The sequence below is a fragment of the Solanum lycopersicum genome, chromosome 1 (assembly GCF_036512215.1).
Source record: "Solanum lycopersicum chromosome 1, SLM_r2.1".
NCBI classification, from domain to species: Eukaryota; Viridiplantae; Streptophyta; class Magnoliopsida; order Solanales; family Solanaceae; genus Solanum; species Solanum lycopersicum.
Window position 1 is genome coordinate 31,189,767 of NC_090800.1, and position 16,353 is coordinate 31,206,119.

Below are 16,353 nucleotides of genomic sequence, written 5' to 3' on the forward strand. Positions count from 1 at the left end.
CTCTTTTGATTTGCTTGTTAAATTGAGTTTTAACTAAAACAAAAAAAGACTTCAAGGTAGCAAGAACATCACTTTTAAGTCTTAGTAAGAACAACCAGGTCACCCTTGATTTATCATCCACAACAGTTAAAAAGAATCTAAAACCATTATGAGTAGTATGTCTATATGGTCCCCATATATCAAGATGAATGAGATCAAAAACATCATTAGTTCTAGAGCTACTCTAGGAAATGAAAGCCTTTGTTTGGCTAATGGGCATATAGGACGATCATCACATAAACCTACAGTATCACTTTGATACAATTGCTTTAAGACTCTATATGAAGGAGATCCCATTCTGTAATGCCATATCATAAACTGTGAATTTGCCTTGTTCATGGAACTTCTATAACCAACATTTGCAGCAACTGCCTTTTCTTCTGACAGATTTCTAGGAAAGTAATACAACCCTTCATTTTCTTTACCAATCCTCTTCACCTCTCCATTGAAGAGGTCCTGAAATATGCAGAATTCAGGAAAGAATTGAACAGAACACTTTAACTGTCTTGTTAATTGGGACACTGATAATAGATCATGTTTAAGTTTAGGTACAACTAGAACATTTTCAAGTACTTCATTAGTTGATATCATACATGTTCCTGATTGTGTAACTAATGTAGTTTGACTATTAGGCAGATAAACCTTTCTCCCTGTGTTCTTGTTGTTTATGCTAATCTTATCTAAATTCTGAGATCTAGATGTCATGTGACATGTAGCTCCTGAATCCACTATCCAATGACCTTTCTTGCTAAACATATTATGTTCATTACTCGCATTCATAGCATCATCACAACTTCTTCTTCTATCACATTCTAGTAAAATATCATAATTATTGGAAATACCTGCCATGTTGACCATGTCCTCAGCCTGCTTTTCTTCATTCAATAGCTTCATTATCTTTTGATATTGGTCAGGAGTGTATGTCGATTTCATTGCCAGTGCTTGTAAGTTTGTTCGAACAGAATTGAGATCATGTGATCCTTGTTCAGTTTTATCTGTTTCATTGATTACTCCACAAACATCTCCCTCACCATTTCTATCAACTTGTACATTATTTACTATGCCCTTTCCTTTGTTTATAGGCATTCCAGTATCTAATTTCTTTTTGAATTTCCAGTCTTCAGGATATACTACCAACCTATAACAAATATTTTTGGTGTGTCCATGCAACTTGCAGTGTTCACAAAATAGGTTCCAATTTACTTTCTTCTTACTGTTATAACCTTTATCTCCATCACCATGACTTGTGTTTCTATAACCATAACCACCTCCATTATATCCACCTTTGTCTCCATCACCACGACCTGTGTTTCTATAATCATAACCACCTCTGTTTGCATATAATGTTGTGGCCTCAATTACATCTCCTCCATAGCGTAAACCAGAGGTGATTCTTTGATTTTCGTCTGAAATTATCATGGCATATGCTTTGCCAACTGTTGGCAAAGGATTCATCATTAATATCTGACTTCGTGCAGGGCCATAGATCTCACTTAACCGCATTAGAAATGCAAACAATCGCAGATAATGCATGTGATCCACATATATTCTAGATCTATCACAATTACATGAAGGAGGTGGAACAAGTGCATCAAATTCATCCCAAAGCAACCTTAACTTGGTAAAATAAGCTGAAACAGTTAGGTTACCTTGATGAATTGTGCATATGTCCCTGTGAAGCTGGTAAACCCTAGAACCATCTACCTTATCAAATCGTTCCTTATTCCACTTAATAACTCTTTCGAAACTGTATTCATGATCTATGCCAGGACAAATGCATTGCATTTCTCCCACTGTTCTTCCAACTCAGGTGTATAATCACTCTTTCTGAAGGTTCCAAGTACAAAACCAAGCTTACTCTTATCCCGGAGGTTTATAATCATCGATCTACTCCACACGGAGTAGTTTTCTGAACCAGTAAGTTGAACTGTAGTCAATACAGATCCAGGAGTATCCGAAGGATGAAGATGAAGAGAATGATTTCTCTTTGATTCTATCATCTCAAGTGTTTCTGCTGCAGGAGCTGATGCAGACGATTGAACCACTGGTGTTGCATTTTCGATCACCATTACAAACCACTGAAATTCTGTTTCTGCTTGACTTCAAAATCAAAATCGAACTATGAGATTGAATCAAAAAATTATTGATTCACAGCTCTAATACCATGTAAATATTAAGAGAGAGTTTGGGAAATTTTGATATTGTAAAAATGAATCAGATCCAATACAATAAGTGTGAGCTACTACTTATATATGAGAAGAGGAAATAGCAACAAACTATCTAACTAACTTTTCTAACCGAACCTAACAATATAATAAAAGAAAATAAGAAGTAATTACACTTAATTAGTTAACTAACCACTTCTATCACTATCGGTTATCTTCAATATAAGCAATGTCTTTACACCCCCCATAATTTTAAGACCCTACTTTTCGATTATTAATAATACCTTAATCCTATATTACTATTCCTTTACAATAAATATTTAGGATAGGAAGTACAGAATATTTACTGTAAAAAAAATTATTTAACCAATGTGGTATAGTTAATTTACATTCTAATATTATTATTTTTTCTGTAATAAAACTAATATTTTTATCTGTATTTTTTTTCATTGTTAAACTTGAAATTTACTCTTATACTAATTAGTTGTCCAATCCAAGAGATAAACGACATTAAATAAATTTAAATTATATTACTTTTACATTCTTCCAAAGTTCAAATTGAGATAATAAAATATTACTATGTTATCAAGGTATCAATTTCAAAATACAAGTTCTATTTTCTAAGTCTCAACTATCCTTTATAAGCAAATGAAAATTTATAACATTTTTGATATTTTTACCACATAGGAGTATTTTTATTTTACTTCTTCAAATTTAAATATGCCGGAATATAAAATATAAATCATATTTACAATTATGAATTTTCTTAAAATTTAAGATTTATTATCATAAAGTTTAATTTGACTTTAAACCTCTAATATTCTTCACCAGTGTCTGATTCTTGACTCCCACTTATTTTAACTCCTACCAAATCAAGAGGTTAAAAATATCATGTTACTTAATTTTTTTTAAAAAAAACTCTCATATATTATATTCTTTCTCTATCACTGTCCGGAGTTTTTTTAAGAAAAAAAGATAAAACAATTTTTTTCAAATTTTATAATTTCAAAATGTATTAGTTTATGTATTTCTACTGTTCATCTTTATTTGTTATTATTTAACTTTGACACATCTCTAAATAAATAATCATTAATATTAATATCTTACAGATTAATATTTAGTATTGGATATTTAAAAATGATAAATGAAGAATAGTATTTATTGTTACTAGTAAAACATAAAAAAATATATCTTCTTGATTATATTGAAATGACAAGTAAAATGAGAATTTACTTTTATCAATTTTGGGTTCAACAATGGTTAAATATATATTATATAATAGTAGTATTCTTGCAACTATATGTTTTTAAATATTTGTGACCGTCACATATAATAACATTTGTATAATAGTAAAAATAATATTATTCAACTTTTTTTGAAACAAATTAAAATAGATTTTCACATACGTGTTCCTTTGCTTTATAATTTTTTATTGAATATTCCAGATTTTTTGTTTTTTTTTTTGAATATTCTAGATTGTTTCTAGAAATCCACGTTTAAATTAATCAAAAAAATCTAATATTAAATATGCATTAAATAGGGTCCCACGGTTCACCTTTCCAACGCCATATCTAATGTCAAACTCCTCGCCGACTAGGAAATGGTCGTTTTTATCAACTAAGAACTTATAAGAAAAATATTTAAAATATATATTTTTTTTGTTTTATATTACTTCATATTTTAACAATATTCTTTTAAAAAAAATATATCGTCATTTAATATTAAGACTATTTTGAGAGGAAAAAAAGTCTAAAATGAACTTTTGAAGAGTTATTTATATATTAGATAAAATAAAACGGTATAAATATTATTGGAAAAAACAAGAGACGCGTATAAATCACAAATTTTGAGGGATAAAATAGGAATAATAAAAGATAAACCGACGTCCTTGGTCCACGATTTTGTTGATCCTCTCGTTGGACCAAACCACAGCTCCATCGCATCGTCACGATTTCAAGAAAAAACCCTAGGAGATACAAATCAAATCAATCGTTGATGGAGATCGCAACGGCGGTGCCGGCTTCGAACGATGTTGGCGGTGGTGGAACTTCTCCGGCGGAACGCTCCTCCGCCGATGCGATCAATTCGTCTTCATCACCGTCTGCATCTTCTTCCTCAGGGTTGTCTACGGACCAGATGACACGTAAAGATTTGAATTCTTTGGCCTGCAGGTTCGATGACGACGAAGAAGAAGAGGATGTTTGTCGGATCTGTCGGAACCCTGGTGAAGCCGATAATCCTCTCCGGTATCCTTGTGCTTGCAGTGGTAGTATTAAGTATGTTCACCAGGATTGTTTACTTCAATGGCTTAATCACAGTAACGCTCGCCAATGCGAGCAGATGTATGAGATGTTTGCTTCTCCTTTAACCTGAAAATATATGGTACTTTCATAAATATAAGAACCAACCACAATCTTAAAATCGAGTAATTCTCACACAAAGGAAGCTTTTTGAAATGACATAGTCTACACCATAAGCTTGCAATGTCAAAATTAAGATAATGAATCCACAGTCATGAAAAGTGGAAACCTATTGCTTTCTTATTTAAAGTCACTGAAAAGGTGAAAACCCATCAAAGGTATTCATGGCATGATTATAAATTTCTACATGTTTGTCCTCCCAAGAAAAAAGAAAAAAAATTACATTATAAATTTTTCAGTCTACATAAATTTGAGTGTAGGGTTTAGTAAATTCTTTCTTGTTTTTCAAATAGATTCATAAAGCGTCAACTTTTAAGACTAAATTAGTGATACCTTCATTTCTTTAGTAAGACACTCCCTAATGTATAAGGCAAATGAATCTAAAGAACATCGATTACATTATGAGGAAGATAACTAAGGATTCCAAGTATTAAACAATAACAATGATCTCTTCTCTTAGAAGACATCATAAACCATTCAATACTTGTAGAAAATAAGATATAATACGATGTAAGAAATCTACAAGCTATCTAAGATGAAATTACTATTCATATTGTCAAATAATAGAAGAAAAAGAGAAATAAAATCCCAGACTATCTGAATATGAATAAATATGCTTTACAATTGAAATCATCAACAATCTCAAATTAATATCTATGCACGATTTCATACGCTAACCTAAAACAAAAATTATCTAGATAAATTTGAGCACATCTCGATGTTTTGCTATTTAATAGCGAGAAATATATTATTGTAACTCTTTATTCTGTCTTGATGTAACGTGTATTTCAGAAAATGAATATTATTGGAATGAATGTGTTTATTAGTTTATTGTCATTACATGTTTTAAGCATTTCGACATTTACAGTTTGCTAATGAATGAGTTGTTGAAGTGTTTTCTTCAATCTCAGAGGGACTGAGAAACTTCCTCAATTTTTAAATTTAGCTACCTGTAATGACAAGTTATGAATATATATGTATACCATCCACATCTAATAAAGGTTCATATATTATACTCTTTTTAATAACAAATGAATATTGAATGAATTAGAAAAAACTATTTTTTAAAAAAAAATTCCAAAAGTACCACACAACTTTAAAAGATTGTCTCACTATTTTTTAACGCCACTCAACTAAAAAGATAATCCCTCTTTTCATTTAGGTCAAATCTGATGATAATTCAGGTAGAAACAAAAAATAACTGATAATTTAGAAGTGTTTGATAAATAATTAATGATTATTTTATTAAGAAAAGTAATTGATAAAAAAAACTCTAAAAACATGACATTTCAAATGTGATTTGACTATTATTATTAATTTAAAATAAACAAAAACACTACACTCCATTGTACAAATCATTTCTTAATGTCAATAAATGAAAAAAACAATTATAATAAAGACTAGATATTATAATATAAATCTATATATATAATAAATGAGAAACATAAATAAGGTGATCTGTGAAACCTCTTTATGACTTTTATTTATATTTATTTTTCTTCTTTGACCATTTTTCATTCATTTAAATTTCTTACAAATCTTTATATTCAACCGTTGATCAACTTCTCACCTCCCACTATAATAATATATTTTATTTATTAGATATAATATGCATATAGATATTCTTTTAGCTTCAACCTTTATATTTGTATTTTTTTAAAACTTATTATATGAAATTAAACCCAGGCACCATCTAAGTTCGTGCATACCCTTAGCTTGTCGTTGCGGTACAAATCTCTATCAATTTTAATGGTGTTCAAAATACTATTGCAACTTTTATATTTCCTATCTTGTTTTTTCTTCAAATAATTTCTTAAATATTGAAATATTAAAGTTAAATAGAAAGTTGAACAATTATATACTAAATAAAATAAAAGAAAATGAAAAGTTAAGTGCGGTGTGAATGTAATATCAATCAAGATCTTATCTTGAATCTCCTAAAAGAAAATTAGGCATCACAAAATAAAATATACCAAAATAACTAAACTATAATCACACCTCTTTATAACAATTTTATTTGTTTCGACACTTTTTTCAATTTTGTAAGGATGGTTTTCATTTTATTTTTTTCCTACTTATTAAATTATTAAATTGTAAGCAACTAACATTATGAAACAAGTACATTTTAGAGGAAGGGAAAAATACTTGTGATATCTTTAGTTTTTACACTCAATATTTTATACATTACCAAGATTTTCTCCTTTTCATATTTATTTTTTAAATTTAAGTCGAGTAAATTTTCTCATATTTGATCGAAAAGTTTTTAATGGGAGAGAAAAAAGCTTTTTACAAATTCTTCCTACTAAAGAATTCTATATAGAATGTTAGAAGCAATCTGTAAAGATGATTTATTATTAACTTATAAATTAATGAGGAATTCAAAATTTATGACTCTATTATTCGATAATAATCTAAGTATATTATTTAAGATCGTGTATTATTATTGAAATGAAAGAAATTTGATGTCATTTGATTTTCCAATAATTTGCTTTTCGTATAGATGTGATTGATGGAACAAAAACAAATTATATTTTTTATCTTCTGTTTTTTATGATTGTAAATCTCTGATGTAACTTGTGTACATTCCGATTATTTCACTAAATTTTATTATGCCTCAATAACTGTATCGATAACTTTATTTTTAAACGTAATTTACACGTATAAAAATTTGTCTCCTCTATATCATGTTTTACAACTATTCAATATTTAGTTTTACAACTATTCAATATTTAAGTGTTCATGCTTTGCTTTGATAACAATTGAGGTGGTTGTACTCTTCAAGAAAAATTATTAGAGAGAATAAAATGGAAAATGCATTTTTTTCTTCAATAGTTTTGCCTCTACTCGTTTTTTTGATATTCAATCGCGCTACTTTTATAAATGAATTCTTTAATAAAAACAAGACAACACTTAGTACGATGTGAATGTAATATTAATCAAGATCTTATCTTGAATCCCCTAAAAGAAAACTAGGCATCACAAAATAAAATATACCTAAATAACTAAACTATAATCACACCTCTTTATAACAATCTTATTTGTTTCGACACTTTTTTCAATTTTGTAAGGATGGTTTTTTTAATACCTATAACAATAATTAACATTTAAATATGATTTGACTTTTATGGCAAAAACTATTCGAAAATATTTTTTTCATTTATTAATGTTACAAAAAGATATTAAATTATTTTAATTCTGATATATCGTATATATGATACTCCACTAATTATAATACAAATTCAATAAATTATAACTAAATGTACACATAAAGATTTGTTCAATCTCCTTGAAAATTAACTTTTTTAAAATGGAATATCTTTTACGCAGAAAGCTTTAATTATAAGTGTCTATAATGGAGTGCTTCAAGTAAGTGCCTCACAAAATCTCAAATATGACCTCTCTTTGGTATCATATATTATAATATTGTTACTGTTGATTCTGTTAAAGCTAAGGGACAAGAGATAGTGGTCTAATTATGACATTATGATGAGTAAATTACTAATCTATATTAATAGAAGGGTGGGGCGCATAATTTGTAACGATCCGCTAGGTCATTTTGAAAACTAGAACTAGTTTGACTCCATTTAAAAATTTAAAGGGGTATTTTTAAACTATTAGATAACTATGAGTACCCAATTGATGAAATTTTTATTAAATAAGTAATATAGATAATAGGTTAGTGGGGTTTCACGGTTAATAAACTCTTGTTTAGAAAAAACTCTTGTTTATGACACTAAATCTTGGGGTAGTTTTATTTATATTCCGCATTTATTTGAATACTTAGTATGTTAGATATTAGTTTGATACTTATCATTCTCACGTTTAAGTTGAATTGGTGATACTTGTTGGGTTGGCTTACCTATCGGTTGGGAACATAGGTGCCATCACGACTCGTGATTTTTGGGTCGTGACAAATTGGTATCAGAGCCCTAGGTTCATCGGTCTCACGAGTACAAGAGCTGAGTCTGTAGAGTCTTACGGATAGGTGCGGAGACGTCCGTTACTTATCTTTGAGAGATTACAGGACTTTAGGAAACTTTCTTCTTTCATTCCTAATCGTGCGTGTGTGCTTTGGTTTAAGGTCAAAATTCTTGTTTCATTCTCTCACCAACGGTGAGGAGACATTTTCAAATTTGACATTTGTGGTAGGGGATGATATTATGCAGTTTAGTACGTAAGTTGTGTGGTTATAAAAATAACTTAGTATTGAGCATTTCGAATTTTAATAATGAAATTGACGAGGTTTGAAATAGTAAGAACAACTTTCTCAAGGTGTGATTTAGACAAGGATACTTGAACTTCATTTGAATTTACTAGGGACAATTTTATAACATGTGTTTATGATATGTGAATAATTTAGTAATGAAATGGTATATGTTGATGCCTTGAAGATAATGATAAGATTAGGAACATTCAATTGATCAAATAAGAGTTTAACCATTATGGTAAGGCTATGGGAAAAAGTTGAGTAGAGATATAAAATGTGATCACTTATCATGATGTTGAGAGACTAAGATTTGTTATAAGATTTGTATGACATATTTCCCTTTTTATCCTTTAGAGTGGAGGTATATTGAAGATAAATTGAATAGTTCAAGTTGAATGGCACGATGACCATATTGATATTTCATTTGATAGAATCAACAAGGTGAATTAAGTTAAATACATCAAGAGATTATAAAAGGCTATACTAATATCGACTAGCAAGAATATTTAAATGAATAATTAATGATAAATAGTGATAAATTCATATTGCGGGGAGTTTTTTATATATTGAATTAAGGATCAGTAATATTGTTGAAATTGAGAGGGGAGAAAAAAAAATTCTTTTGTCAAAGGATGTTGGAAAGGATACTTGTATGAAGCTATATGAGAACACTAGTAGAGATGGGTACAAAATAGTTATGAACCAATACACAGATCATAGAACAATACAGTGATGATTGGTTATATTACCTCCGCAAATAAATAACTGTATTTGAGTAATCTGGGTTGTCCAAAGTATAGTTCGATATGCTCTCGGTTGACTATAATTTTATTTCGAAAGTGGATCTACTTTATTTTACGTAAGTATGTACCTTATTTTGAATCTGGATATGCTTTGTGACCTTTTGTCTTATGCCTATACATATTCCCACACCTGTAGATGGTTCTTAGTGGTAGATCGATTACATTGATCTTATATTGACTTAATAGTATATGACACGTGGAAAATCATAGTTATTTTATATGAGGAAGATTTAAACATCATTTGGTTATGGATTGAATTTCTCATTGTCATGAAATTTATGACTATAAGTGTAAGACACTAACTTCAAATATTTCTAATATTTAAAAATTTAAGTGGCAGGATAGTATCATTACCCATTTAAGAAAGGCATCATTGTCTCTAAAGTTTCACTGTGAGGAATAAGGGTTGCTTCACCTGTTCGTCTTAAGTTGTGATACTAGTGATGCTATGTCTCTTTTAGAAATCATTTAAATGGTGCAAGAATTTTTTTTAAGGGCATTCCATGTGAGATTGATATGAACAAATTAGTATTGACTTATAGTTAAACACTTGTCCTATTTCTATAATTTCTTATTGGAATACTTTGATAAATTTGAAAGAACGATAACAAGACTTGTTGAGTAAGGAATTTTGTTGGATCAAGTACATTTTATTGGGTGTTTCTATCATATTGAGATTCCTTTGTTATTATTTTCATCTAGAATATATTGGTATACTCCCATAGTAGGAAGGATCACGAGCATTATCTGAGGATGATTCTCTAGACTCTGAAGAAAATTAAGCTTTGTTCATGTTTTTTTCAAGTGTGGATTTCGATTAGTTTGGTGGCATGGTTGAAATGTAAGTGACCAAGAAATGTATTAACAGGGATCCCAAGAGAATTGAGGCAGTTTGAAATTGGGACTGGCCTATTTTAGCTATGATATTTGGATTTTCTTACGCCTAGTTGGTTAGTATCAATGGTGCTCGCATTCATTACACATGCATTAACTAGATTAACCTAGAAATAATCGGCTTTTCAATGATTTGATGTGTGTGAGGTGAGTTTTCTAAAGCTCAATGTTGGGCTATTGCCCATGTTTCAACCAAGGGGCTCATCGTCTAATCCTACTTGAAAATGAATTGGATTTATTCTCTTTATTTTGTTTTCAATTCTATTAGGAAAAGGATTTGAATTGTAATCCTATTTCCAGTTGGTTTTGACTTGTAGGAAAAAAAAACACAACTCTATAAATAGGGGATGGTCTTGAGGGAATAACTCAACTACTCAGTAGTATTTCTTTTGAAAGACTTTAGGACATAATAGATTTTTTTTAGAGAGCTTTTAACAAGAGAAGAGAGAGGAGAGAAGAGAGAAGAAAAAGGTTTGTTTTGCTGCATTTTTCCCTTCGACCAACAAACTTCAGATTGTATTTCCTGATTAACCGTTGAATCGAGCTGAAATTTGGATTGAGTGTTCGTGACATGTTAATGGTTGATTTGAACGGTGGAGATCGAATTCAGAGGTTAGTATGATACTTTTTTTAGGCCCGAACAACAGCTGTGTTTGGATGGTCTTTCTTTATATTTATCTTTTGGTTGGGTATTAATGAAGAAAGGTAAGTAATAGCTTATGCTTCGAGATAGTTGAAAGTTCAAGACAAGAACTGTCTTAGTTATAGCTTAAACTTGGTGGTGGTGGTGCTTGCATTAAAATTGTAGAGGCATTTATTTATAGTGTGTATTGCGAGGTGTTTAGTATAAGTTTTAATAAGAGAAATCTAAATTTAATACAATGGATATGGAAGTTTCTCAAGGATTATGGAATGATTAATCTTTATCGTATGGACAAAACAAATGTGCTAGTATATTACTTAGGGCGAAATACAGTGAGTATGGGTAGTCTACCTTTGTTACATGAGGTGAGATGCTTATTCATGTTCGATAGTTTGGTGATGGGAATTTGTGTACGACTTACGATAAGGTGTTATAACGAGAAGTCAAGGAAGAAATTCTTGGTGGTGAATGAGTTTTAAGTATTATAGACTTAATTATGTTCTTCCAATATGTGAGCTGACTAGATTAATCATGAAAGAGTTCGATAGTTCAATTTTTTTTATTTTATCTAGAGGCAATTGTAGTATATTTTATTTTGAAGCAATATTATCGATAGTATCGTATGAAGGGATTGAATTTGTATCTCGTGTTTGAATTGTTATCAAGAAAATTATGAGCACCAAAAGCATGAAAGTAGGAATTAAATGATGCTTTTATACTAGAGTTGGAGTGAAAATATATTGTTATGAAATTTTTTGGCAGGGTTGCCACGTATCTTGTGCAAGTTTGACGTTATATGGGTTATAATGGACTGATTGACCAAGTGTATATATTTTATATTAGTTCAGATTTCTTGTAGTTTGAATAAGTTAGTCTAGATTTACATTTAGGAGATAGTTACTTGTATGAGATGCCCATTTTAAATTTATTTGAGATACATAATTGATATCTCATGTCTGGATGTCTATGCATATGGAGTTGGTACTAGGTTGGATCTTATTACAAGCTTTCACCTTCAATTCAATGGTCTGTTGATAAACTATTTAGGTCTTAGAGGACATGTTTCAGGCGTGTGTGAGCAACTTAGTGGTGATTGGGTCAAGTTCTTATTTTTAGTAGAGTATACATAGAACAACAATTATCATTTGAATAGTGAGATAGCGTCATTCGAGATATTGCATGGTAGGACATATTGATATCCAAAAGATAAATATGATGTATTGAGCTGATTGGGTTGTGGGACACTGATCGATTGAGAAAATTCTTATATAAGGTCAAGTCCTTCAAGATAGGTTTCTCATCGCTTAAAAACAGGTGAGAGTTATACAAATTAAAAAGGTTCGTGATTTATAGTTCATGATTGGAGAACATGTTTTGTTAAAGGTTTCACTCATAAAAGGTGTGATGAGATTCAAAAAGAAAGGAAAGTTGAACTTGAGTTATATTGTTTTTTTTTTATTGTTGAGTGTAATAGTAATGTTTTTGATATTGAAGAAGTATCATCTGGATGATCAGGCTACTAAAGAGTACAATTCAAACATATAGACCAGATATCTCTAACTTTTTGAGCGTCTATTGATATCCTATTATTTTACCGTTCGAGGACGAACGTTTGTTTTAGTGGTAGATGATGTAACGACCCGCTAGGTCGTTTTGAAAACTAGGACTAGTTTGACTCCATTTAAAAATTTAAAGGGGTATTTTTAAACTATTAGATAACTATGAGTACCCAATTGATGAAACTTTTATTAAATAAGTAATATAGATAATAGGTTATTGGGGTTTCACGGTTAATAAACTCTTGTTTAGAAAAAACAATGGATGCGAAACCTTACCACAGGCGACCAGCGAGAGGGAGAAAAATCATAGTCATTGTTCAGGTAAAGATATGAGATATTCGTTCTTTTCAATTCTATATATAGTAACATATTGTCGGAGTGCTTGGGATTATGTTATTATTTTATGCTATATTGATAATGAGTGATAAGAAATAATGGGTAAGTTGGTGATGATTACTAAATTATATTACATTGTTAGCAATTGGGTTAGTATTCAAAATATATATATATATATATATATATATATATATATATATATATATAAATCGATCGAAGTCGAATAGTTGAATGGCTGCAGGTTAATGTTTTCTGTGATTTTGTCAAAAGAATTTATTATATATATTGTTAGTTTCAGAATGGTAGGAATAAGATTGAGCCAATCATTGTCAATGATTGCCAATGATTGGAATTTGATAAATATTCTAGAAAATTGGCACTTGTTTACAAATGGGTTTCTGCAAATAATAATAATAATAATAATGCATACAATGATAATAGATTTTTTAATTGGTAATTAATTATTAGGTGTTATTTTATATGATCTAACATTGAATTTTAGTCCATTTGAAGAGGTTAGAGTTAAGTTCTTGGCTTGAAATTTAGCAAGTATGAAAAATTTGGCATGCCAATATATATCAAGATTTGGAGTTTGTTGGAAAAAACTGAGTGAGTGTTAGCGTCTATGATAGACATATAATAATTTGAATGTCTACAAAAATTGCTTACTTACGAATATTGCAAAATTGGTAGATTGGGAACGTTCCGAAACCTTGCGAAAAGGAAAGGAAAAATCTTAAAAGATTTGTGGCACAAGCTCGGCATCTAAGGTATGTTAAGACTTTTTAGACTTGTTGAAGGACGTTTTCCTAATTAAAGATTAAAAAAATGAAAATAGACAAGGGGTAAGGGGGAAAGATGGTGGTCTCGTATCAATGGTGTGACGGGCATTGGTACGAGTACCGGTGTTATAAAAAGGAAAAGTACTATTATAGAATGTGGACTGAAATTTGAGAATGCCAAAGCATATGGGCATTAGCTGATATATTATTGACTTGAATTCCTTGTGTGATTGTGTTTTATTTATTTCGCCCGTATAGTTGAGATAATTGAGGTGGTTATGTATTATATTTACATTGATTGATTGAGATGCATCATCATCCCCTCTATTGAAACAATATTGTGCACATGCATAGAGATGAGACTGAGTATAAGTTGGGCACGTGGAGATCGTCCGTGCTGGGGATGGTGAGATGTTAAGATTGTAATTTGGGCACGTGGAGACCGTCCGTGCGAAAATTGTTTGATATTATGATAGTGCGTTGAGATCGTCCGCACAGACACGTGGAGATCGTCCGTGTCGGTATATGTACCTCGCGAGTCCCCCATGGGTCATGAACTCTCGATGTATTTCCGAGGAGTATCATGTATATACGGTTGAGTGAGTACTGGGTATTCTGAGACATATCATTACATGGCATCATATTGCATTGCATTTCATCCCATCATTCATTCTTGATGACTATATGTTTCGTTTGGTGTTTGGAAAATATTAAATGTTGATTTCCTTTATTGATGAAACTTAAATAGTAAGTGTAATATATATATATATATATATATATATATATACTTGTACAATCTAAGAATTTATTTTCTTATATAACTCCCGTCACTACTTCTTCATTGTCGGTCAATGAGACATACTGGGTACACGTGGTTTCGTACTCATACTACACTTGCTGCACTTTTTGTGGTGCAGATTGAGTGATTGACTTTCAATTTGGGAACGTTCTTCGAGATTGGATATGAGTTTGAATTATCTTGGAGTTGTGGTGTGCTGTTTGGGATATTCTGCGGCCCACACCTTCAGTCTACCTCTATTTATTAGGTTATTTTGTTATGCTGATAGGATAATTCTTATGTTTAGATTTTTATATTAGTTTGGAATTGTATCATATTGTAGAAGCTCTTGTACTTATGACACTAAATCTTGGGGTAGTTTTTATTTATATTCCGCATTTATTTGAATACTTAGTATGTTAGATATTAGTTTGATACTTATCTTTCTCACGTTTAAGTTGAATTGGTGATACTTGTTGGGTTGGCTTACCTATCGGTTGGGAACATAGGTGCCATCACGACTCGTGATTTTTGGGTCGTGACATAATTCCTACGAATTATAATAGTTTCTATGTTTTAATTTCAATTTGGGAATACATCTTACAATTGTGTTGTAACTTCAATTCTTTTAATATGCATTGAGATATGTAATGTGTATTATGTTATAGGAGAACTATTAGGGTTTTAGTGTTTAGAGAAATTATGACTTAATTTTACACTTTAAATTTAAGAAATATGGAATTTGACATATTAGTTGGGATCAAGACTTAAGAACCTTAATATAGTAATATGAGTGTTGTTAGTATTAAAATCTTATTATAATTCCTCACTTGAATAGATTGCTTTGAGTGGAAGTTCACCGAAGGGAGAAGACTCAAGTCCTAAATTGATTGTTCTACTATTTGAGGCGAGTGGATTTCTAAACTCTTGTTAAGTGTATGAAATGTGTGTATTTCCTTGTAGTATATGTTTGAGAGTAACAGGATTGGTGATGGATTGACTTGTCCACATTGATTAATTCTAATAATGAAAAAAAGGGATAACAAAAGGCAGCGTGATTAATTGTTTATGTGTGATGTGTTGAGAAATGGTTGAAGGCTTGTTGAATCATTGTTGATGTGATTTCATGTTTGTGTGGTTGTGAACTGTGCAATGTTATGAAAATGGTCATCTCTTCATTATTTGTGTGAACTTGTCATCTGCATTATTATGAGACATTGGTTGTGACAAGTGTTATGTGCATTGAGAAAGAATGGGTACTTAAGAGGATGTACCATTTCGAGGGACGTATCACGGGCCGCGATGGATACTATATTTCGAGGGACGTATCGCGCGCCGCGATGGTTACTATTATCGAGGGTCGTGTCGTGCGCTACGACAGATGCATGGACAGATATGTCCCCCATGGGTCCAAGATTGAGAGACAACGGGTGTGTATCACTAGGTCATACATGCATCATTATACTTGACATTGCATTCCATTGCATTGCACATACTTATCATTAGTGAACTTGATATCGTGTTTTGCTAATCTTCTGATTGCCTTTCTGTGAAACTTGTGATTGATCAATATTGAACTTGTTATTGCGGATATGTAATTAGTTGAAGTATTGTTGTTGAGGATATGTAATTTGTTAAAGTGTTGTTGTTGAGGATATGTAATTTGTCTAAGTGTTGTTGTTGAGCTACGTGCTATGTAAACTGTGAGTTGTTAGGTTGGGTTGATT

The 16,353-nt window shown here is 30.8% G+C and overlaps 1 protein-coding gene across 1 annotated transcript; it reads left to right on the top strand.

Annotated features, from left to right (window-relative positions):
• The first annotated feature begins 4,199 nt into the window (after positions 1–4,199).
• LOC138341835 (probable E3 ubiquitin ligase SUD1) lies at positions 4,200–4,577 on the top strand. The gene has a single exon (XM_069293783.1). The coding sequence runs from the start codon at positions 4,200–4,202 to the stop codon at positions 4,575–4,577; it is 378 nt and encodes a 125-aa protein (XP_069149884.1).
• Positions 4,578–16,353: the final 11,776 nt, after the last annotated feature.